The sequence below is a fragment of the Zonotrichia albicollis genome, chromosome 2, assembly GCF_047830755.1.
Source record: "Zonotrichia albicollis isolate bZonAlb1 chromosome 2, bZonAlb1.hap1, whole genome shotgun sequence".
NCBI classification, from domain to species: Eukaryota; Metazoa; Chordata; class Aves; order Passeriformes; family Passerellidae; genus Zonotrichia; species Zonotrichia albicollis.
In genome coordinates, this window is record NC_133820.1 from 83,614,511 (window position 1) to 83,639,410 (window position 24,900).

At 38.5% G+C, this 24,900-nt stretch overlaps 1 protein-coding gene across 1 annotated transcript; it reads right to left on the reverse strand.

The window, feature by feature from the left end:
* Positions 1–4,907: 4,907 nt before the first annotated feature.
* On the reverse strand, positions 4,908–24,610 carry SLITRK1 (SLIT and NTRK like family member 1). Its single transcript, XM_074535591.1, has 2 exons — positions 23,942–24,610; positions 4,908–23,340 (listed from the first exon to the last, which is right to left on the reverse strand). Exon 2 carries the CDS (start codon positions 23,069–23,071, stop codon positions 20,993–20,995), a length of 2,079 nt encoding a protein of 692 aa, XP_074391692.1. The 5' UTR covers positions 23,072–23,340; positions 23,942–24,610; the 3' UTR covers positions 4,908–20,992.
* Between the last annotated feature and the right edge of the window lie 290 nt (positions 24,611–24,900).

The window sequence follows — 24,900 nt, forward strand, 5'->3', positions numbered from 1 at the left end:
AGGGGCACAGACTTGTGTTACACCTTTGCCTCCATTGTATACCTGCAATAAAGTTTATGCGTGGTCTTGAGAAGATTGGCAGTGAAACTTAGCATTTGTTACTTTGTCAATATAGGGAGGCACACTCCTCACTGTCAGCAGCAGAAGCCCACACTCACACATCTAGTATGTCCGTCTAACTACACAGAATAAATGGTGAGAATGAAATCTATCAGAAGACATTTCTACCTGAAGTCACAGAAAGGTACTTTCTCCTACTTGTATAATGCCACCTAACATATTGAAGAGAAGATATTGTACATAGCAAAAATTTGAGCTAAACTACGAATCCTTTTTTTTTATTCTTGAAAGTGCCAGGCAAAACTTCAAATCCCTCCACTTCAAAATGTTGCACAAATTCTTTTGTTTATTGACATTAAGGGAAATATTTAGCAAAGTCTTCACAAATGTCTTGGAAAAACCAGTGTTTATGATTGAACACTTAAAGTGTTCCTTAATGACATATCCATACATCCTTCCAGGATTTTAATGACATCTATTTGTGTATTGTGTTAATGCCTTGGGTAAAGAAGGGAAAAAACACAGAAATAATAATAAAATAATTTGATATCATTACAGAACCTGAGAAGTTAGACAGAAAATATTATTTAAGAATATGGTCTTTCTCTAGAAATAAGACATAATCAATCTCTATCATTACCGTTGTTTTGCAGTCCTTTGAAACTGACAAAGGAGCTGTCCAGTCCTGGCTCGGCCATAAGTTGACCATTGTAACAGGTGAAGTTATTGCAGTGGAAGCCAATTAAGAGTAAAACAATTTCTGCAGTGGTAAATTGCAATGAGATGACTTGGACACATGCTTCTTTTCTCCTACTACAGAAGTTCTTTTGAGATTTGTTAAAATCTTCTCTTTTCCGAGTTTAAGTGCAAGACTTATGGTTCTGCACAGAAACAGAAAGACAGGTGTCCTCAGCAGACCACTTTGTTCTCCTCAAACTCATAACAATATGAGAGCCTTGGGCACTTTATGGCTTCTCTCTACTCTTTGTTCTTATTTTAAAAAAAAAGAGCATGAATGTACTTCTATGTACATCTCACTGAGCTTATTATGTACACACAACATATTTTAACACGACTGCAAATCTATTTATCATGAACACATAAAAACTTTTTTCTTTTTTAAAAAAATAATGTATGTCTTTTTAAATAAATCCTACCTTTTCTTCCTTTGTCTCTCCAGCTGTGAATTTTCATCACATAATCCTAAAATCTTTGGTGTGACTGGGATTAAGGACATATTCTGTTTAAGTATTTGTATCCTATGAATAATGCAGTCGCCCAAAATCAAGTATTTAAAAGGTCTTCACTCTTTGCATATATTAATTTATATTTTCAGCATCAAATGACACCTGTATGTGTCTAAAATACCCCTAAATGCATTATTTTCGATTAATAACTCCCTATCCCCAATACTAACCAAAGTATATTGTATTTGCCTCTTTAATGATAACTCAAATTCAGGTAACTTCATATTAAAAATACCCTTATTTCCATTTGGAAAAAGGGATTCTAGACAACGACATCTAATGGAGGATCCCTCATCTTTCTGTAAGCAATAGAAAACCCATGAATGTGTATCTTCATGACAAGAATCCAGGTAGAGAAGATGATGAAATAACTTTTGCCTTAGATATCTTGAGTTAGGTCTCTCAGGATGGGATTCACCTTTCAAATTACACAAATGTAGGTGTTACTATGTAGATGAATATGGACTGAATAGATATTTTCCAGTCAACACACATCTAGGTATGTAACAGCCACCCACCATCAAGCATCCAACACCACTCAAAGTCCTTTGGCATGCTGGAGGCACCTGCAGAGCTGTTTCAGACCTACCTAGGTATGGGCTACTGAGTGCTTCTGTCTCTTAAACAGGAAAGAGAGGCTGCTCTTTTCTGTGTCATGGGGGCAGTCATGCTTTGACTAGAACATATTTTACCTTTTTCTTTGCCAAACCCATTATGCAATCCAGAAGAAAATATGTCTGTTTTAGTATCTCTAAGATGATTATGGCTAGAAATTAGAACAAACTTGGAGGAGCTAAGTTAAAAAAAAAATAAGCTAAGAGAATATAAGGAATAGAGGATGTTAAAGGTGAAATTAGAAAAGAAGTGGAGACATAAGTGAGACTTACATAATTCCTTTAAATTAATTGAGCAACACTTTTACATAAAATAATTATTTTTGTGTAGATTCCCTATTTAAAAAAAGGTCAATGTTTCAAAAACACTTTCATTTCTGAACCCTATATAATTGCTAATTTTATCAATGCTTTCCTCAAAATTTGACTTTTCTCTGGAACAAAAATTCATTCTCTTGAGGGTACTATTTAATCTCATTTTTTCTACTTTATCAGAACTTCACAGTTTTATATGCATTTACTCACTAAAATTAAGTTCTACTAGTCTATTAGCTCCATTGTACAAGAAAAAAATTAAATGCCATACAAATAAAATTTAATATTTCACAAACTGTGGCTTTACTCCTCACTGAGCCTATCTTGCCTTTTAGTGCATATATACTTCTCCACCTGAGTAAGTAGAATGCCCTAGGTTTGCAGAAAAACACCTATGAAATTTCACAGTCCTTTCCTTCTAAATGCCACAAATGACCATCACTCAAATTGAATCAAAGTTGATATATTTTCCTATATTACAAATTATATTTACAGATAAGTACATTAAAAGTTGGAAACAGCAACTTTTCACTGTCCTGGAAAATGCATCAGCTGCTGAAAGCTAGAAGTTTCATTTTGATGGTCTATCTAAAAATATGGATAAAAAATTTATGGGAGAATATGAAACCAAGTCCTGGCAAAAAAAAAAAAAAAACAAACAAACAACTAAGCATATAAAGGACTCATCAAATTATAAAATCACTCTGAAAAGGACTACAGTACAGGTGAAAAGGGAAATTGATTTTTTTTCAGTAGACAAAACTATTGTTATTATTAGGGAAAACAAAACCCCCATAGTTAATCTTCTTGAATTTTTGGAACTTGGCTGCATGGAAAAAAATGATCAAGTTCCAGCTAGCTGGTCAAACATTGACTTTTCAGCAGCTACCAATATTTATGCAAAATATTTCAAGTTTATCCTATGAACAAAATAGGAAAATTACTTTTATCAATGGTGTGGGCAGTAGAAGAGCAAATGATAATATCTGAAAGATTTTAAGCTACGGATGACACATTTACAGCAAGCCTGTAAACTGGTCATATTAGTTGTGTCAAATTAAACCTTTTCATGCTTAAGTAACAGATAGTAGTCACAGAGAATTACAAAAAGTTTGAGTTTAATCAAAAAAATGTTCAGTCCTTGAAAAAAGTTTCTCATATTCTTCTTGTGTGGCAATAAATTAGTATGTGAATTGTTATTTAAGTATCATCCCAGCAGAGATAGTCTTTGACTAAAGAAACAAAAAGATGTGTTCAATTACTTACTAAATAATATGAATATAGATATAAACAAAAATATTTTAAAAATAATATAATGTGACATATTTTTCAGATAGAAAAAGATTTGATTACTATAAGAACATACTGCACTGCTTTTCCTAGCTATTAGCATGTTTGCAGAAGTACCATCTGTACTCATCTGTAAGTTTTCCAAGCTTTGCCAGCCTGGAAAAAGGAGCCATGGTTCCAAACACGGAACCTTTGAAAGAGCAATGTCTAGTTGGCAAAGTCAGTGTCTGCTCATTTCTACTCATAATCACAACAATATATATTTATTTACTTTTCTTAAAACAATAATTTATTTAACATTTTTGGCCTATATAATTATCTGCTTAACTTCAATTCAGCTAACTACCTGATAAAAAAGCAGGATTCCAACATATATAAATAAGGAAACTTATAAAAAAATAAGCCCACTCAAGTAATAAATATTAGTCCAATACCTTCCTTTGTTAATTTCAGTAAACTTTCAGTTGTATGATTGTGAAGAAAGTGCCAGAAGGACAGGGCTACCTTTGACCTACTTTTCAACTTAACTAGCCATTAAAATACCAAGAAAACACACTTGCTGTTCTTGACAGCCTTTCCTGCCAACCAAAAAAATGATTGCCTGTATCAATCAAGAGTTCATAGCTGTGAGTTTCTTCTTATTTCCTCAGTTGTAAAAGCACTCAAATAAAGCACTTGCCTTTAAAATAAGCCCTCATAGATGTAAGTTTTTAGTTGTGCTGAGGGATTAAAAGCCATGTTCTGCCTGCATGACATTTATTGCAAGATCAAGGTATTAACTTGTAGATAAGTGTAGGAGAATGCACATGAGCATGCTGAGTCCCTGTGCTAAAAACTCCTGAAATGCTCTTCCACTGAGAATGTGAAACATATTTTATTTTTTATTAAGTTAATAAAAAGGATTAGTCACATTACAGATTAATTGCCAGCACAATTTATAATCCATATTATAAAATGAAGCTCTTCGGTTAGCTGAATTCAGAAATTCATCTGAAAATGTAATCTTCCCTTATGTTTGCAGGTCTGTAAAATAAAAATTAATGCTTTTCTGTGTTAAAAAATTTGCTTGGCAGTGAGACATATACCATGGTTTCGCCTGGAGAAATTATTTCTGGGGCAGACAATTTGAACTGGAGTGAAAAATCTGGCTGCATATCTGAGACAAAAAAACTATCACTATTTTGTGAATATTTTGGAAAATACATTCAATGTTGAATATCCATGTTGATGAACTTTTCCTGCCTGGAGAATTATCACACTTTAATTTTTTTTTAATATTTTACTTTTTCATTTATGCAAACTACAAAATAATATAAATGCATCCAATAAAAAAATAAAATACATTCTTTTTTCTAACTTCTTTTGCTTATTCAACACTAGATTGGCATTTTGGAAGAACTGGTTTCAATAGCTACAATTATAAATGTGTTTTTTTTTTTTTTGACATAGCATCATTCTACCCCTTTAGTGTTCAAGCACTGCCAACATCCCTCTCAAGAACCTCTATGGAATTCTAGAACACACCAGCACATTGCATTGAGTAATGTCCAGTGAACAGCACAGACTAGCGCTCTGCACCAAGTGATGTCCAACAGGAAAGGATCGGTAGATGGACAGACAGACACCATTTCTGTAAACTCTCAGTCTTGTGGACTGAGTTCATGCTGTGGAATATTTACTCCATCTGAATTGATGTTGAATTGCTAAAAACCATTCACATCCATCTCTATGAATATATCCTGGTATATTGTGACACAAATCTTGTTGATTTTGTAAAAGCTCTTCCAAAACTCTATTACCTTGTTTTCATTCTCAGACTAAAACACATAATCAAGAAAGAATTCACTAGATGAAATGAAATTTTTCTTTGAAAAAGCTAAACAACAAATTTTAATGCTTTTAAAAAAATATTTTTCTTATGATGTAAAAGTATACTAATTTTCTGTATAAGCATCTAGCTATCTTGTGTTCTGATGGCTGGTTTTTGTGATTCAATAAAACATGTTAAAACCAGAATGCTTACATAATTTTTTATAATTTTCCCTCTTTTTATTTCTAGTACTTTATAATAATCACTCACTTATTTTGTTCTTGATTAATGAATAAACTAATTAATATTAAAATATTAAGTCCTGAGTTGGAATCCTAGAGCATAGGGTCATAAAATAGAATATTTTGTGTTGGAAGGGAGTTTTAAAGATCACAGCTTCAGCTGCCTTATCATGACCCGGGTTGTCTTTCATGAGGTTCACATTTTTCAAAGTTTCTGTGGATGGCAAGCCTTCCTTCAAGCCTGTGAACTGCACCAGCCAGCTTGATGTCATCTGCAAATTTGTTGAGAGCTCATTCAATCCCACTGTCCACATTATTGCTGAAGACAATAAATTGTATTGGTCCCAGTGTGGACCCTTCAAGGACACGGCTTGATTTTGCCCTTGGACACTGAGCCATTGACTGTAACTCTTTGGACATGGCCATCCAGCCAATTCCTTATCCATCTAACAGCCCATCTGTCAAGCCCACACCTCTGCATTTAGTGACAAGGATTTTAAGGAGAATGGCACCAAAGGCTTTACAGAAGTGCAGACAGAATGACAAGAGTAGCACTTTCCCTGTCCACTGATGCAGTCATTCCACCATAGAAGGCTAATCGCTTCGTCAAGCAGAATTTTCCTTTTGTCTAATCATCTGCTTGTTTCCCATGTGTTTCTACGTACCTTCCAGGAGTTTGTGCTTTGCTATTTTGGCAGGTGCAGAAATGAGATCAACTGATCAGGTCCTCTTTGGTGCACTTTTTAAAAATGGGAGCAATGTGGCTTGGCAACTGCATGAGCCAGTTCCCTCAGCATCCACCTGAGGGATGCACCTCATCAGGTCCCGTGGATCTGTGTATATAAATATATTCTTCAGGTTGTCTCAAACTGGACCTTCTTCTACCATGGCAGATACCATTTTCCCTCAGTCTGGATCTTGATGTTCAGGGACTTGGGACAGGCGTTTTGAACAAACTGATAATAATGTCAGTGTCCTTTTCATTCAAGTGCATTTACATAGGGGTCAGTGACATTTTAGGTGTCCTAGGACATGATCTCTGGTCTCCGTCTTTTTCTCAAGAATGATAAAAAGTTCTCTTCAGACCTGTGCACATCTGCCATCCCTATGTACATTTCTCAGTTATCCTAAAATATCTTAAATAGTGCTAGGCACATACATTAGGCTCCTCATTTAGTTGCTTTATTTCACAATTCTGACATGAAAAAAACATTTCTTAGCTGAATAGCTATTCAGTTCCCAAAATAAGAAGAAGCAACTTAGTTTCTGAAGAACACACCCTTCTCACCAGTCAGAATATGCATAACTATCAGCTCTAATTCAAAACAAATGCTCTAGATATTATTTTAATATAATTCAACTCTAGGAATTAACTAAGAGCAGAATCTATTGGTTAAAGATTTGCCCATCATTACTGCATTTCTTGCACTGAATGTGTGGAATTTTTGATTATGCAATGAATAACAGACTATGGTATTACCATGGCCAAGCAACCAGAGTATTAACTTTGATTAGACCTCTTTTATACTGATTTTCCCATTAATGCAAAATACCATACATATGCATAAGTCAATTCTACTATTAGTGAGTCTCACACTCCCTGATTTGAATGCCAATTTACAGAACTGTACATCAAAGTAAAATCAGATTACCATATTTTATGTGCGGGTGGGTGTGCAATACACTAAAGGCATGTTAAACAACATTCTTATGTAAAGATCAGTAGGAAGAAAGTGATTGTGGAAGAAGTTAAATCCTGCTCCAATTGTCTGGCAATTTAAAAAGTATTAACCTTAAATTTTTTAAACATTTGTTTACCTTTCTCCATTCTATTACTGATCTCATTACTGCTTTTGAGTTGAAACTTGTATTTACTTGATATGATTTTCTATTCTATATATGTACCAAAGTGACATTGCTTTTGAATTAGCCTTGCCTATGCATGTGGTCTGAAAATTCAGACTCTGCTCAAACTTGGAACACAAAATTAAAATTTCCATTTTGTAATGCAACTTGTGGGTTGGGCACTAATGTATTAATATTATCCCAATGCCTGTTGAACCAACAAGACAAAAATGTTCCTCCATATTTTTGAAGACTCATCTATGTGTTGCCATTGGTTTCCCACGTGACTACTTCAAAATACTGGGAAAAGGTAGAAATGTAACATATGGTTTAAAAACTGCATCAGGATCTACCCATTTTCAATTAGTTTATTCCACAAATTATATGACAATAAGGTTTCAATTATATAAAGTTTCAAAATTGAAATTTTACTTTGATAGAGATGGATAAATAAGAGAAAAATTAATAAATTGAAATTGTTCTGCCATTCTATAGGGCAATTCAATGAAAATTTTAGTAACACACTGAATCTGATGAGATAATGTTATGATAAATATAATAGTCATGTGCAATATCTAGTCTGAAGTATTATATTAACATGAAAAATAATTAAAACTTGCTTACAGAACTATGTTCATATGCATAATTTACCAGGAATCAGAATCAATTAGGGATAAAAACTTGAGCTGTTTTTGTTTGCTACACACAGATGTAGATGTGGTGAAAAATCCAGCATGAAATTCCTCATTTTGCTTCTCCCTTCTCAGACATTTCTTCAAATGGAAATTTCATTTCAATGCAGACTTTTGGGGAGTTGATTTTTTTCAAATCATTATCTATAAATTATGTATAGTGGTTATGTTGTACAGCCTTATTCATGAGAGACAGAAGGCAAATGACAATACTGACTATTTAAAACAATCACTAGCATTTCTAAAGCTAAATAACTTAAGCCCATTCATTCTCATTTGAACTCTGATTCTTGCAATCTTTTAAATCTGACAGATGATAACAGGGCATATAGTCAATTACTATAAATTCAAAGATATTTCTAATGACTTTGACTTAAAAATGTGCTTAACAATTTGTTTCTGAATCGTGCAAAGGAACTTTCTTATTAGTTTTGACTCTAAACAATTTGTTCTTAAGTCTGTTGAGATCTCTACTAATCCTTATTACTTCAATATTAGTTTCAGAAGCAATTTTCAACCTTTTCTTCAGTATGGAATTTGGGGTAATAATATGCAATTTTGTGCAATAAATACTATGAGGAATAGTAGCAATAAAGGAGCAAAAGAATGGTCTCAATTTCAGCCATCCTCATGATTTCTTTAGAATTAACGTGGCATTTCTGTATATATGAGCTCTTCCTAAGACAGGAAGCTACTTCCAGGTATTTTCATATATTAATTTGTGCTTTTAATATCTCAGAGATATTAAGAGCTAAAACTTCTATATTATTCCCCCTTCCCACCCTGCCTCCTTCTCCACCAAGACTAATCCAGAGCAAGGATGTCTGTACTCAATAGGGCCATTTCTTGATGGAGACAGACTCCTTGAAGAGAGGAAAGATTCCCTGGGGGTCTGAGAACTCAGATGGCTATGAGGCTGGTATTTTCCAGAATTCCATGGAAATTCCAAGGGGTAAGAAAGAGATTTCAGACACCTGAATCCTCTTGTCTCCTTTCAGGTAGGTCATTGACACTGTTATTTTACAGCAAAGGAATAGATGGTCCAAGCCAAAGACTCAAAGTGTGGAATTAATTTGAGGAAATGCAGCTGTTTATGGTCGTAGTCATATATTTAGACTAGGTGCCCTAGATTCCTGTTAGAGTGAATGGAAAGAAATAAAACTTTTAAAACATGCTTTATCTCTTTCTAAATATGGATAAGGCTTATTTAGAGATTCAAAATTGCAAACATAGGTGTCCAAATGTGAACTAAGGATCTAGGTTCCATATACAGTCGATGAAAAACTTTATCTTGGCCAAAGCATAAACAGCAGGTTTGAGATGTCCTAGACGTATATATGTCAATATATCAGACAACCAGGATACTTATGGAGTTAACAGATATCAACTAGCACCTGTACAAGAACTGTAAGTTTCTCAAATGGCAGCTAGAGGCCCTGCTGGATATCACAAAGAACTCAAAATAATACCACATTTAAAAGTAGAGTTTTGTGTTAAGTTCTGTTTAAACTGATCTGAGACTCTCTATTTTCTATTCTCTATTTTCTCTATTCTATATAATGGCAGTTCCTTTGATGACTGTAGTAAGAGTTTAGACACAGAAGTTTACACCCATCTCACATTATTTAGTTGGCCAAATTTGGTGTCTATGTCTACAGCTGAAATGCTCTTTGCTTCCCAAAATGTTGCATGAACCTGAACAGTTCCCATTTCTCCCCACTGACTGTATGGAAAGACAAAGGTGATTTGCTCAGCAGGAGAACTCTTCACCACAGCTGGGAAAATTCCAGCAGAAGGAATACACTGAAATTCATCTTCAAAACTGAATTAATAAAAAAACTTAATAGGCATATCTATTTATCTGATTAATATAACCCCTGTTTTCAGAAAGTTAGAACTTTTGTCAGAACCCATTCGTCATAGTGAAGGAAGGGAAAAGAAAAAAAGAGTTAGTATCTGGTTTCTTGACCTCTGTCTCAATACTGTCAATTTGGCTTGTCAATTAGTGTCAATTGTGGTTGTATTGATCTGTGTGTTTTATGGATTCTAACTAGAACTAGACTCATTCTACAAACTCAGATACTACAGCAAAGTCCTTGGTGTCTAATTTTCAGTCACAACTAAATTAACAGGTCTACTTTTCTAAGAAGGAATTGGATTTAATTATTTTCATCTTTCTCCCTGTTCACTGATGTTTTTTGGGCTGACATTAGTAAAACAGAAAAACATTACATGTTTACTTCAGACAATAGTGCATATGTTTTTATTTTATTTCATAATTAATGTACCATGATATATTGAAAATAAATTGGCTGATATTCTTTGGTTTTTTCTTATCTATTTCTATGATACTAAATTGAGGATGTCCTCCTGAAACCAGTAGAGAAACACTCTTGGGAAGCAGGAAAAAAAAAGCCTCATTTTTATTGTTGCTATTGTTGTTATTAGGATATTATCCTACCTTTTGATTTGAAGTAATGTAAGATCAATTATTAAAATGGTGTAAAATTTTAAAAGCTATTATATAGATTTGTCTGTGTCCCAATATAGCAGCAAACATTACTAAAAATAATCAATTGTGTGTATTATCTATAATATTCTGGTTTTCTTTTAATAAAATATGATTTGACAGCAAAAAAAATATTTGAAGGATACTCTTTGGCTGCCTTCTTTAATATGTGTGTTCTTATTTTTAATTGAAAGTTCCATCCTCAGAATGTTATTCACAAGTGTGAGATTCATCACACTTATCTCTAGCAATATAAAAGTCAAATAGCTTAGCTGTGATTTAACTCACCCAACCTTAGAAGCTGCAATTCAGTTACAGACTGATGTGTAAATTCATGTGCTCGCAATACAGCTGTTACATTTCAGCTGGGGAACACTTAAAAGGCTTTAACATAATCATCTGTAACACTTAAGGTATGCTAAAGTGTCTTGCCTGAATTCCAGCTGCCAGTTCAGAATAGAAGATGTATTAACCATGGACAGATACCTCAGGTATCCCAGGATGCCTTGAATTCCACCTAAGCATGCACACCTCAAATGATGTTGAAACCCTTTTTAGAATCCAGTCCCAAACATCTGCCTTGAGTTCAAAGACGACATGATTGTGTACGAATTGCTGTTGGTCATAACTGCAGCAATTTAAATTAAGACAACAAACCATTCCTCTAGTCTGACACAGAGTATTAGTACACTTGGCAAGAAAAAAAAAGAAAAAAAAAAGAAAAAAAGAAAAAAGGAAAAAATATTTTTAAAATTTATTTCATTACATAAAATTTCTCATTGCTGTATTCTAGTCTACTTGTCCAATGTCAGTCAGAGGGAAAGGCAGGGAGATGGAAAGTTTTTCTAGAGATACAACAGAATTTCTGAGAGAGAATTGCATAATCAACTGCAGAAAGAAGAAAGGAAAGCAACAACAAAAACACCAACAAAAACAACAACAAAGCCTACAATTTTTAAGCCCATCTATGAATCTCTGGCCCAAACACTGAGACCACAGGAGAGACACTGTGGATATTCACACTTCTAAATGAGCAAGAAACAGAATTAAATCATAGGCTCAACATCCAAGTACAAGTTGGCTCATGTTCACATTGCCAAGGGCTTGTCCCTTCGGTAACAGTTTTGCCTTGGACTGAGCTGGTTGAGAGCTATGAAAAAGAGCTAAGTTATGAAAGAGTAGCTATTCAGTAGGAATTCTCCATCATGGATTATCTATTACCGATTAGTGTAATCTAATCGGTAATAGATAATCCAGTGTTTGACTTTACTCACATTCTGCTTTTGTTAGTTTAGCATAATAAAGGGTCCTGCTCCTGTCAAACAGTTATGGGGCACTCAGTCTGATGCAAAAGGACCTATGTCACACTCATATTTTCTAAATTTTCTTCTTTTACTACTGTATGAAAATTTGATCCTGCATTGATTCCGCATAAATCCAGACATAAGAGGGATTTGTAACAGCCTTTTTTCTCCCTACAGGAGCAATTCTTATTTTGGTAAATGCGGACATAGGGAAAAATAGTATTATTCAATGAAAACTACAGAAACTTACAGTGAATGAGATTTTGTCTACAAAAAATAGATGTTCTAATGACACATATATTTTGATAATTTCCATGTACTTTCTGTACCATATTAGATGTGATTATGGTTCCATTAATACTAGTAGTATCAACCTTACCTAAAGTTAGCATTCTTTATTCAATGTTTTTCCCCGAAAATTTTGCTTTGTATTGAGAAATGTATTGCTTTCGCAAAACAATCTATAGAAATGAGATCCATGTAAATCAACAAGATCACATTATCTGACCAGAATTCTGCTAATGATGCAACATTTCTAATTAGAACTGATCCTTTAAAATACATAGCATATTTCTAAACCTCATTAATAAATATTTTCTTCACTTTTGTTCCATTCCTAATTCATCCATGTAACATAATGGACATGCTCAGGTACAGTGAGAATGTAGCTAAGAATCCTTGAATTTATTATTCAGATTGGAATTTATGAATGCTATTAATTTGTTCAAAGGAAAAATGGGCTTAATTTAATATACATGTCTGCAGCTGAGCTAATAAGTTTGGGCAGACAGCAATTCATGGATCTGTAATAAGAACAACTCCTTTCTTAGCTTAATTTTAATATTGCCTTATTACCAAATCAACAGTCTAATCATTGCTGTAAATATACATTCTGATTTATGTAGCTGCAGAGGAGTATTGTCTTACACTAAAATTTTAGTTAGTTATGATCATCTTTCATTAATAGCAGCACAGCCATAGAAAGACTTTTCAAAAACGAGCATGATTCTTTTTCCTATGTGTGCTCTTAGCCAATGTCAATAACATCTTTCACTCTGTTGTTCAGACCAGCAGTTCTTCTCTCTGAAAAATTTCAGCAAATCTGCAGGGCCTAACATTGTATTTAGTGCTTTCTTTTTGTTCATTCTTATTCCGACATGTTTTGTTTCGGCATCATGTTCTTACATTAAAATATATATATATCTAAATTAAAACATAAAAAAAATAACAGGTAGAGAGGAAACAAACAAACAAACAAAGCCCCAAACCAGAAAACCCTTAAATGTAAAAGGTATCTTCGTTATTTTTACTACTATTAATATTACTATTCCCTGCCACACATATCATTGGGCAGAACACTATTTCTGGTAGGGATCTAAGGTTATTGCAACAGTGAAAATGTACCCCAAAATTTAGAAAATTGTTTCTATCTTGGCAGTCTAGACATATCTATTGACCTTGCTTGCTGAGGAATGCTTCCAGACAAGGATAAGAATTTCATACCTACACTTTTTTTCAACCACCCCATTTGTCAATATTTCCTTAATAAGCTAGCTAAGATAGAGACAACTTCACAGTAAAGACACCTCAAAAAACAACCTTTACAAACAAGCTACCTCCTTTTGAAACATTTGCTTCCCAAATAACAACAGTGAAAAAAATAATCCCATACTTTTTTGTATTTTCATCCTCCCATTTTGTGCCCAAGCTATGTTTTGTCATTTCTGTCTAGAAGTCCTTATTGCTTGCAAAGTGCCCAGTACACAATGCTGCCAACCTTGTTGTGCCATATTTATCCTGGGCAATTGAGTAATAGTCTCTAGGGTCTAGCTACATATTCTACATCCTGCACTTAAAACTTTCCTACCATCTGTCTGCCCTTAAAGATCTCTCATGTGAATAAGTCGTTGCTGTGTGTCCATAATTAAATTATATTTTTCCCTTTTCAAGCCTCCTGTGACAATCCACTTAACAGTTTTGCATTCTATTTTCATAAACCAGACTTTCTTTTTTTTTTTCTGAAACACTTTCCACTGCATTTTCTCATCCATTTGTAGCATTTATCTTTCATTGTGATGAGCTTAATGACTTCAATAATGACTATAACCCTGGAGTACTGTATTCCTCATTTGTATTTCAAGCTTGACCGAAGAACCTGTTATTTATTATTATGGTATCAGCAATAACTGTCAGGATTTTTGTGTTGTTGTTGTTGTTATACTTTTGCTTCCTGAGCCCTATATTACTTTAAGAGGTTACTATTATAGCTACTACGTACTATAACAATTTCTAATGGCATTGGCTAAAATAGATGTCCCATCCAAAAGCAACTATTAGGATGCAATCCCAAAGTCAAAGAGCCAGTAATTTAGAAAGACAAAAATAAAATCCAAGGTAGAAAAATGGATGGAAAGAGTAGGAAGTACGCATATATCCCTCTCATGTTATTTAGTGATAACCTCTAAAAAATAATGGCCATCCTTTAAAAATTGTCATGTCTCAGCAAACCATGTCTGATATAATCTATTTAATGTAGTTTCAAGGGTTTGGTTCAATTCTCAAATGCATTTCATTACCTGCAGTACAGGTGTATGTAACTGAGCTACCTTTAGCTCATTGGGCTACTCCTCTGCTTGTCCATAGACACACAGCGCATTTGGGGTGTCTTAAAGTACCTTGCCTGGCCCCCAGCTGATCATATGTCCTAGAAGCCTTGAGTCTTTTCTGTCAGCACATCAGACACCAAGATGTTTCGAATTACCTATTTGAATCAAGTTATTTCAAATTACTTATGGGTACCAAGTGAGCCACTCCACTCGGCTCCCAGGGTAGATCAGGAATTCAATTCAGTTGTTCCCACACAGGTGTCTACTCCTATTTCAATGTATCCTAGAGTCCAGGTGCCAGTCCAGAAATATTCTGGTGTGCCCTAGTTAATTTTTTGTGTCTATTAGTCTCATGCACACACTTCAGATACTCCAGGACACCTCTTAGGGCACTACTGACTGTTAGGGCAACTCATTCAAGCCCATCAAACTAGGTGAGAAATATACCTCCTAATTCCAGGTCAGATAGTAATCCAGAAAATGAGTCATATTCCTAATTTTTTCCACCAGATTATACTGCTTCTTAATTTATTCATAGAATTCTATATTGTACCAGCCCGTTTTTATATTTGAATCCTCATTTAAAGGAAAAAGAACCGTTATCTTCACATTCTTTTGTTTTCTTCAAGTCACATTTTAATGTGTCCTGTTTGCTTAAATTCTACTTGCAAGAGATGCAGTTGATTCAGAAATGAAATAAAGTAACACAAACCAAATATGACAACCCATGGTTAGACATGCTTTGAGACCAAAGCTTGAGGGGTCTGTCTGAATGCTCATGACATCATCAAAAGTCATTAATAGCTAAGAGAATTTGTTCCAGTGGCTTAGCTGGAAAGTAGCTGAAGGGAATCAATCTGACTACCTAACAGAACAGGAGAAGTATTGAGGAATTCTGATGATACCAATGTTTCCATGGAGCCAGTGCTTTCTGCCCACGGCACTTTGTGCCACTTATACCAATAAATAATGGTAGTTTAAGCAGTCATTCACCTAGACTCAACTGAGTGTATTCTACAATGGGCTTTTTCTGTCCATTCTTTGCGATGAATTTTCGATTTTAATCCTCAAGTGTATGCTGCAAGAAATTTATTCCTTCCAGGGGACCTTCTGTAACTTTGTCCTTCTCTCACATGACTGAAGAATGTATATAGGAAGTATTCACAAAAATTGATTCAGAAACTTTAACTAGTAAATGGAATCATTCAGCATGACAATATGTTCATTGACCTGGTAATTAATCTTGGAGAAGTAATACTGAGGTATCTCATTTATATTTCTTAACCCAAAAAGATACAATTATAAAAGTTTCTGAAACTCACAGATATTATGTTAAATATCATCTTCTGTTACAAATTAACCCATTGAGGTACTGTTGCTAAACATAATCATAATGAATGCAATTTAATATAATACATTTGCAACATTTTTTGTCCCCATTTCCTCCAGGGCCAATATTGCTCTGGGGAAAACGGAGTAAAATAAAATGATTCTTGTGATTTTGATTGGTGGCATCCATACTTCTAATACAGTTTCAACAGATTGATAATTTAAAAAAGATAACAGAAATATCTGCATGTTATTAGGACAACCATATCTTACTAACATAACCTATTAATTCTTCACCCTCTGACTTCTCAAATACAAAAAAAAAAAGGCATGTGTGCAGTAGTCAAATACTCTGAAGTCCTGCCCAATGCCTGGGAATTTCTGTTCCATAAATCACAAAAAGTCCCACAAATTTGGAGTGCACAAGCACATTGAATAATATTCAGCCACAGAAATTGTCCTGCTTCCCATCTTATTTGTATACATCTCTGGGAACTTTACTAATACAGGAGGATCTACCTAATGAGGTCCTTTAACATCTAAGAGTGCCCATTTTTGATTATGTGTGAATAAAAATTTAGCCAAAATCTCTCTGACTGATTCAAATAATTCAAAAAATTACAGAGTTTGGTACAGAACAAAACAACTGCCATGTAGATTCAAACTCCAAATATAAGAAAAAGTAAAGATGTTAAAGATCTGACTATATCTTGTGTATCATTTTCCAAGAGAGCCCCCAGATGAAGCCTTGGAGAAGGTTATGCAGAAAAGAAAAAGAGCAATTTAAAGGTCTTTCATTTAATCTCAAACAAATTCCTGCTGTCTTTTGCTGCTTAAGAAATCACTGACAAAAATACAATGGGAAAGAGTTTTTAACTTTACTTAGAGTCATTTGTCTTTGGGAATCTTTCATATTTGTGAGACCTAAAAATCATTTCATAGATAATGGAAGGTAGAAATTATTCTGTTGAGAAAGATGAGCATTTTTCAACCTCTTTCTGCCCTAATTTTCACCCAAATGAGTTTTGAAAAAATGTGAAATGTTCACTTTGTGTAGTTCACAGCTTTTCTACCTGAGTAAAGACTAGTACACAAAGCCTTTTCTTCTACATCAGATGACATCTGCCCCCACTCTTGCTAAAAAAACCCCCAAACTAAATTAAAAAAACACTAAGAAGAAAACTCAAAACTCTAACCGAACAGTAAACCCCCTCAAAGATTACATCACTTAGTTTGCAATCAGATCTGAAACTGTATTTTGAATGCAACTGCATTGAAGTTATAAAATAACCTGACACAGCCAATACATTTAGTAAAGCAACATAATAACACATTTTTATGCAGTTCCAACAGCACACGTTTTCTCAAAATGACACACATCACCTCAGGTATGAATTTAAAATTTTTTCAGGTTGCTTCTAGAATTCTGTTCACTCTTCTGCAATGGCATGCAGGAGGCTACCATGTATAAAGGCATGGATTTCTATGGCAACAGTTTAAATTCTAGCTATTCTTAGTTGAAGTGTTTGCAGAAACAAAAACAAACCACAAACAACCCTTTTTAACTAGCTAAATAATAAATCTCTTTCTTTCTGAAAGAACAGAAATGCCTGTGCTGTGATGATTAAGCAATAAGTAACTTAATGTCATATATACCACACTTGAAGTTACAAGATTCTTAAGTTAGCAGGGAAAAAACACCCATTATGACACAGCATGGACATCTTACAGGCTTCCAATGTTAAAATAATATCATGACAGTCATTCTCAGTGAATAAAGCATTTAGGTTTTGGTTATTGCTGTTAATGCAGTACAACTGAACATATGTAATATATTTGAACTCCACTCCTCTTCAAAACATTCTCAATAATCCCTTTGCTTTCTTTTACGCTTCTTTTTTGTTGAGTGTTTTGTTTGATAAAAATAATCATGGAAGTGTTACATGAGTAAATAAGATAAGCACTGTAATTCGAGGCCTGGTACTTATTACGTCATCTCAGAGAGTTGGGTGAGCTATGTGTCTTAAGGGCAAGTGTCTGCAAGATGGAAGAAAGAATCCTGTGAATGTTAAATTCAGAAAATGACATAGAAAATTCCATTTTGTCATTTCCCCACAACCTAGAAACAGAGTGATAAATACATGTCTTCAACATTTCAATTGAATTGACATTTCTATACAGGTATGCCAGTGAACTGGCCTTTTTAGGAAGCTAAATGAGCAAATTTCCAACTTTATGCTACTTTTCAATGATGACAAATTAAAATTACATATTTAGCATTATATTCTCTGAAATGCATGCATGTCTGATCTCAGTCAGCGATTTGACGTTTTAATTTATTGTGCACTTTATCTTAACTTCCATTACAGTGCTTCTAATGTAATTATTATTATTCTTAGCATGGGATGTGTTCTCAATTTTCTCAGTTACTCAATTTCATCACTACAATATCACAAAGAAGGCAGCTAGACTTAGGGAGTCTTCTAAGGGTGCACTAGCTCATTTCCAAACAGGTTATTTTTGACTATTTCTGAGGTAAATTTGATGGCCTCCCAAGGACAGAATTACTGGCCCATATGTAAGTGCATTTGTTTTTTCTTCTCAAAATATTCAACAGTGCATTGCACAATGGCAAAGTAGTGCCTCTACTGTCATCACTTTGTCTTACACAGAGCATCCTGGCAGAACAATCTGTCTAATGAAGCAGCAAGGTGGAATAAAGAAGGGTCCTTGAAATAGGAATGGTTTGTGTAGTTAAGCAGGCCATGCCATTTTCAGAGCTCCACAACCAAACTTCAAGGTATTTTCTAGGAGACTGCAGATTTTTCCACAGTGATAAAGGATTCTGGAGGAATGATGTATTCCCCATGTTTAATTCTTGATGAATACCTGGAATCAGGCTTCTGCCTCACTTTTAAGAGCACACCTATTGCAATGTGTATGTTTGTCTGTTTTCTCCTCACAGATCCCAAAGGTGGGCATTTTCTACAAAGCACACCAAATCAGTATTTGAAGTTTAGCAAGTCCCTTACGGTGTTTTACTCTTTAAAAGGATTCTCTGCCTGGAGAAAGCCAGGAGCAACGTGACTGAAATTCTCCATATCTCCACTGGGACTTGAGCTGTGAGTTACAAGTGATTTGCAGAGACTTTCGCCTTTACAGGTTTGAGTTTAGGGGCACTTTCCCGTACAGGAAGGGGATCAAAGGCGAGCTGCCTCAAGTCCAACTGCAGCACTGCGCCGTGGTTTTCTCAGCTTTTAATATCAAAGAGTGGAGGTACCCAGTGCAGGAACGGGAAAATCTCTGCGGGCTAATTCGTTTTTCCCACTGGCGGCAGCTGCTGGAGCCCGGCCGCCCGCAGCTGCCCCACCGGGCAAGCTGCTCCGGGCGGGAATTCTGGCCGCGGAAATTCGGCTCCAGCTTAATGAGACCAAGCTGGGCAGAGGCACTTAAAGCAAATTCCCACTAACATCCCTAATATATCTGCAGTGTGTGCAGCAGAGGCGGTGACAGCAGCGGCAGCAGCATGAGATTCACAGTATTAATAAAGGGATTCACCGCCTCGTTAGGAAAAAAAAAAAAAAAAAAAAAAAAAAGAGGCGAGGGGGGCGAGGGGGGAAGGGAGAGGGGAGGAGGCAGGCAGGAAACTTCTGTGTGTTATTTACATTGGGAAAGGGGGGAAGGAAGGGTGTTTGTGCCTCTGCCAGTGAATGAATGAGAAAGAGGAAGGGAGGGAAAGAAAGGGAGGGAGGGAGGGAGAGACACACACACAGAGCACTGAAAGGAGGCTCTGTCCCCTAAACCCAAGTAACCCGTTTGCAAGAATTGGATGCTGGAAAAATGGTAAGGACCCGGAGTTGAAAACATTTTCACTTTAATACTGAAAAAATATGCCATTATAAAATCCTCGAATAGAATTAGTAAGTTTCACTTGCTTCTTCAGTTCTGTTTTCCTCAAGTTATAGTAAGATTTACAACAGCACAGAATTTTCTACCATTAAACTTTGCAGCCTAAGCGCTAGAGTGACATTAATTGGTCATGCTTAACTGCCTTGGATTTTTCTTTTGTATGTTTACACTGTTACCATAATAGAAATCAAGGGTACTAATTTTTTACATTCAGATGGAAAGGCAATACTGATTATGTATATTGAAAAAGAAGAGAGAGAAAACAAAACCAAAGCCTACCTTCCCCACCTCCCCTGAAGAAATGCAACACAACCCATTATCAACAAAGCAAATCTCTCCCAGCAAAGTAATTCCCACCTAGACATAAAAATAAAAATAAAAATTTAAAAAAATCCAATGAGAATATTCATGCAACTATGTCTTAAATAAAATCTTTACAATTTTTTTCCACAGTAAAAGTACGATCTCTACTGCCTATTGATCACACAAAAAAAAAAAAAAAAACTGGCGAAATGGCACTTTTTATTATACTGTATTTTGTATATAGAAGGTTTGATACGAAGGGACTTATCAGGTAAGAGGGATGATGGTGTGAACTAGACGCTGCTTCCAGTCGGGGGCTGGAGCGTCCCTGGGGTGCGTTGTATCCATGCGAGCCATGCAGCACTTTTTTTTTTTTTTTTTTCTGTCCATTTGTCTGTTTGTTTCGGAGTCGGAGTCATTTATTTACATTACATTCATGCCTTCGTGCAACTTTCCACTCCTGCTTTGCCGTCAGGAGGAGGCCAACACCAGTCCTCTGCTCCCCTCATTTTCCCGGCCTCTTGGAAAGGGGTCGGTCCACAAGGGAAGAGGGCAAAAAAGCAAATCAAACCCCAACACAATTGAACAAAAGCCCAACAAAACCAGGAGCCGTGTGTCACCCTGCCGGAGCCGAAGGAAGCTGTTCCTCGTCTGTCTGTCGCTGCTCCGGCCGCGCACGGGCGGGGGATGCGCGCACCGCGCCGGGCTGCGCAGCGCTGCGGGGATGCGCTCCGGCGCCGGGCTCCCCCCGCCGCCCCTGGGCCTCGGCGCTTGCTATCGGGGTCGTGAGGAAGGGCGTGCGGGTGTCTGTGTGTTTCGCTTCTCACAAAAGGTAGCAGCGGAGGTGCGGAGCTGTCCCCGGCCGGCTCATGAAGGGCCGGTCCCGGGGGGCGGCCGCCCCCGCCCCGCCCGCCGCCTCAGTCCGACAGGGAGTGGGAGCCGCAGTCGTACACCCTGTGGGCCCCGTCGGCGCTGTAGGGCCCGTTGTGCCAGTAGGACGAGTCGCAGACCGTCTGCAAGGAGTTGATTTCAGATGCAGACGAGTTGGCGTCCCTCCTCTTGGAGCGCTTTCTGTTCCTCAGGATGAAAACCAGCATGCCAACCACTGTGAAAGCAGAGGTCACAAAAACCAGCAGAAGCCCTGGCACTAGCACCGAAATAGAGACCCGGCTGGTCTCCAAGTAGGAGTTGGAGTGAGTACCTGTCTCTGTCAACCCGGTGCTGTTTTTGTTAGTAGAAGTTAATGTGGGAGAGATTTTTAACTGAGGGCAAATCACATCGTTGGAGAGAGACTCGAAATCCTCCTTGAAGAAATCTTCAGGGGACTCACACCTCAGGTCACTCATAATCACCTTGGGGCGCAGCATCTCTGCCCACTGTTTGAAAGGCACGATAGGGCAAGTACAGTCCCATGGGTTGCCGTGCAGGTCGATCTGGGTGATGGAGGTGAGCTGGTCCAGCACCCCCGCCACCGGGAGGTACATGAAATAATTGTTGTGTATGCTCAGCTTGGAAAGTGAGACCCCGGCGAACACGTCTACTGGGAGAGACCTCAGCAGGTTGTTGTTGAGGATGAGGACTCTCAGTTTGGGCATTGCATTGAAGGTGCCAGGCATGATCATCTGGATCCCATTAAACTCCACGTTCAGATACTCCAGGTTTTGCAGCCCAGCGAATTTCTCTCGGGACAGGGTGTCTAAGTAATTGCTATCCATGTAGAGCCATCGGAGATCAAAGAGGTTCTTGAAGGTGTTGTTCTCAACGGTGGCAATGTTGTTGTTGCCCAGATCGAGTAAATTAAGTTTTCGGTAATCCAGAAAGTGGGATTTCCTGATGGTGTGTATTTTGTTGTCTCTCAGAAACAGCTCCTGCACGTTGGAGGGCTTGGGCTTCAAATCCACCAAGCTGCTCACATTCCTATCATTGCAATTAACCTTTAAACCTGAGCCAGGGATCTGATCACAGCTGCAGATGTGCGGGCAGGAAAAGGTGGCTGGTAGTTTGCTCTTCGCACTCACTGTCGACACGGCAGCAGTGGGTTTGGTCTTGATTTGCCAGTTGACAGGAATCTTTGTACCTCCGTTTGGAGCAGATCCTGGCGTGGCAGGGTCTTCTTTGCCATGTATTTTAAAGGGGGTTGGAATGGGACCAGGATCGCAGGTTTCTTCTTCGGCAGGGGGAGCAGCTAGGCTGGAATCTACTCTGTTCTTTTTACACAGCTCCTGCTCTGTGGTCTCATTTAAATCTTTGCCCTGCAACCTAGTGGGAGCTTCACAAATCACTCTGCCGATCAAAGCGTTTTTAGGTATGTTTTCCAGCCATTCTTTCAACGACAGCAGATCGCAAGTGCAGTCCCAGGGGTTATCCTCTAGCAGGATTTCAGCAATGCCTGGGATCTGCTCCAGGACCTCCTCGTAAGGCAAGGTTTTAAGACGGTTTCCCCGGAGGTCGAGGTGGGTGATCGGCACATACTGAAACACGTTGGGGGGCAAGGTGCTGATGAGATTGTCATTTAAAATCAGCACCTCTAGCTTGTTTAAGTCCCTAAATGCTCCCGGGTCAATATCCCGCAACAGATTAAAATCTGCCTGGAGGTATTCCAGATCGTCCAGCCCCAGGAAAGTCTGCTTCCTGAACGATTTGATCTTGTTGTTGTTTATGTGCAAGCGTTTCACCAGCTGCAGCCCAAGGAAAGCCCCAGGAACAATCTCATGCAAACCGTTGTTTTCCATGTGCAAACTGACCGCATTGTAAAAGTTAGCAAACTCATTAGGGAAAAGTCGAGTCAGGGAATTGCCATGCAGGAATAAATGGTAAAATTGGGAAGTTGGGGCGGTGAAATGTTGCAGGCTGGTAAATCCCTTTTTCTCACAGTCTACGTGCAAATCCCCTTCTACCTCGTTGCAGGCACAGATCTTCTCTTTGCAAACGTCCCCTGTAACGTTTCCAGCAGCAAAACAAAGAGACGTCTCCAGCAACAGAATCCAAAGCAGCATTTTTAAACCGAGCAATTCATTCCCGATCTCATCACAAAGTAACAGCAACCATCCTCCTCACACGGAAAGCAATTCCAGTTCATTCAATACATTAAATGTCCGAACCACCAGCGAAGGGGGAAGAAAAAAAAAATGTGTGTGGGGGAGCAGGGAGGGTCGGCGGAGGGGGGGGGGGGATGCTTTCTTTTCTCCTCTCTCCCCCCCCACGCACAACTGCAACAGCCCAGATTCCAGTCAGTAATTATATCCACAAACTATCCAGGCACGTACTGCAAGGCAGGCGAAAAAAAAAAAAAAAAAAAAAAGTAGAAGGAAAAAAAATCCCCCTCCTCGCTCGCCCTCCCTGACGCCTGCCGGGCAGCTAAGTGGAGGTCTGCCGGCCGGGCTGGCTCACCGGCGCCGTGCTGCTGGCCCCCGGCCGCCGCTGCATGTTAGGGAGGCGCGGGCGGGAGCGCGGCGCTGGCCGCGGAGGCTGCGCGGTGGCGGCTCCGCGCGCACTGACCTTGCCGCGCGGCGGCGGAGCCGCGCTCCTCGCCCGCCGCCCGCCGGGCGCTGTCCAGCGCCGCGGTGCTGAAAGCGCCCGCCCCAGCCTAGGCGCTGCCCGCCGAGCCGCCGGCGCCGCGCCGCGCCTGCCCCCGCTGCTGCGGAGCGCGGCTGCCCATGCCCGCCAGCGGCCGGAGCTGCCGCGGGGCCCGGGCCGGGGCCGCCCGCCCGCCCGCCCGTCCGCCCGTCCGCCCGCGCCGCGCCTCGCCTCGCCTCGCCCTGCCGGCAACGCTGCCTCCCCTCCTGGCTCCCTCGCTCGCTGCCTCGCTTCGCTCTTCTTTCCTCTTTCTTCCGCTGCTGCCAAGCCGCACGCTCGCACACACTCACATGCACGCAGAGGGAGAGTTGCTAAGAGGCTCTGCTCGTTTCAACCTGGTGCACACTGAAAGATCTGACACCCTCTGCTGAGCTGCAGTGGCAAAAATCCATCTGCTGAGGGAATGCTGGAGAAGAAAAAAAAATCAATCCACGTACAGGGCAAGCGTTAAAAACGCTGGCATTAAAAGCTGTAGATCTATTTAGATGCGTTCTTCTAAATGGATTATTTAATTTATTTCTTTTCTTTTCAAATGGAAAGTTTAGCATTCCCCTCCTCCCGACCGGTTTCTTATTGCCCCCATTCACACACACTCACACCTGCACAAGAAGGAGAGGAAGGCTCGTTTGCCTTATTGTATTTCCCAATGACTTGAACAGAATTAGTGTCAGGGTGTCAAGCGAATAGCAATTTGAGGTAATTATTCTGCACGCCATTTTTATCGTCGCTTTAAATGCGTTTCTTCCTCCCCTGCAGTCTAGGGTGTTTTATGCTGGATTTTCTCTCTTGCTGGTGTTCTCTATGCAATGTCGAACCGTGGATTAATGCACTCTCTATTTTTCATAATTTAGATGATCACAGAGAAGAGGGTAGGTAGGGGGGAGGGGATTGCTGCACTGTTAGCAGTTCACGCTACCTGTTCCCACGGAGCGGAGTGTCTCCCTTAAGGAGGGCAGAGGAGGGTAGAAACTGACGCTTATTCTTATCTCTATAAAGACCTAGAGATGAGTGTATGTCCACGCATATCTACACATAGATAGTGTATGTCCACGCATCTACGGATGCTCCTTATATACTCTCTGTGGAAATAAAACGCGTCTGCTTCCCTCAACACCCTCCTTCTCGCCCCTTCCATCCCCCCCACCCCCCCACCGCTGCCCTGTTCCAGCTCCCACCCTTCTGACAAAAGAGATTACACAGCGGAAAAATCGGTGCCTGGCCTTAAAGACAGGAGCCAAGCACGCAAAAG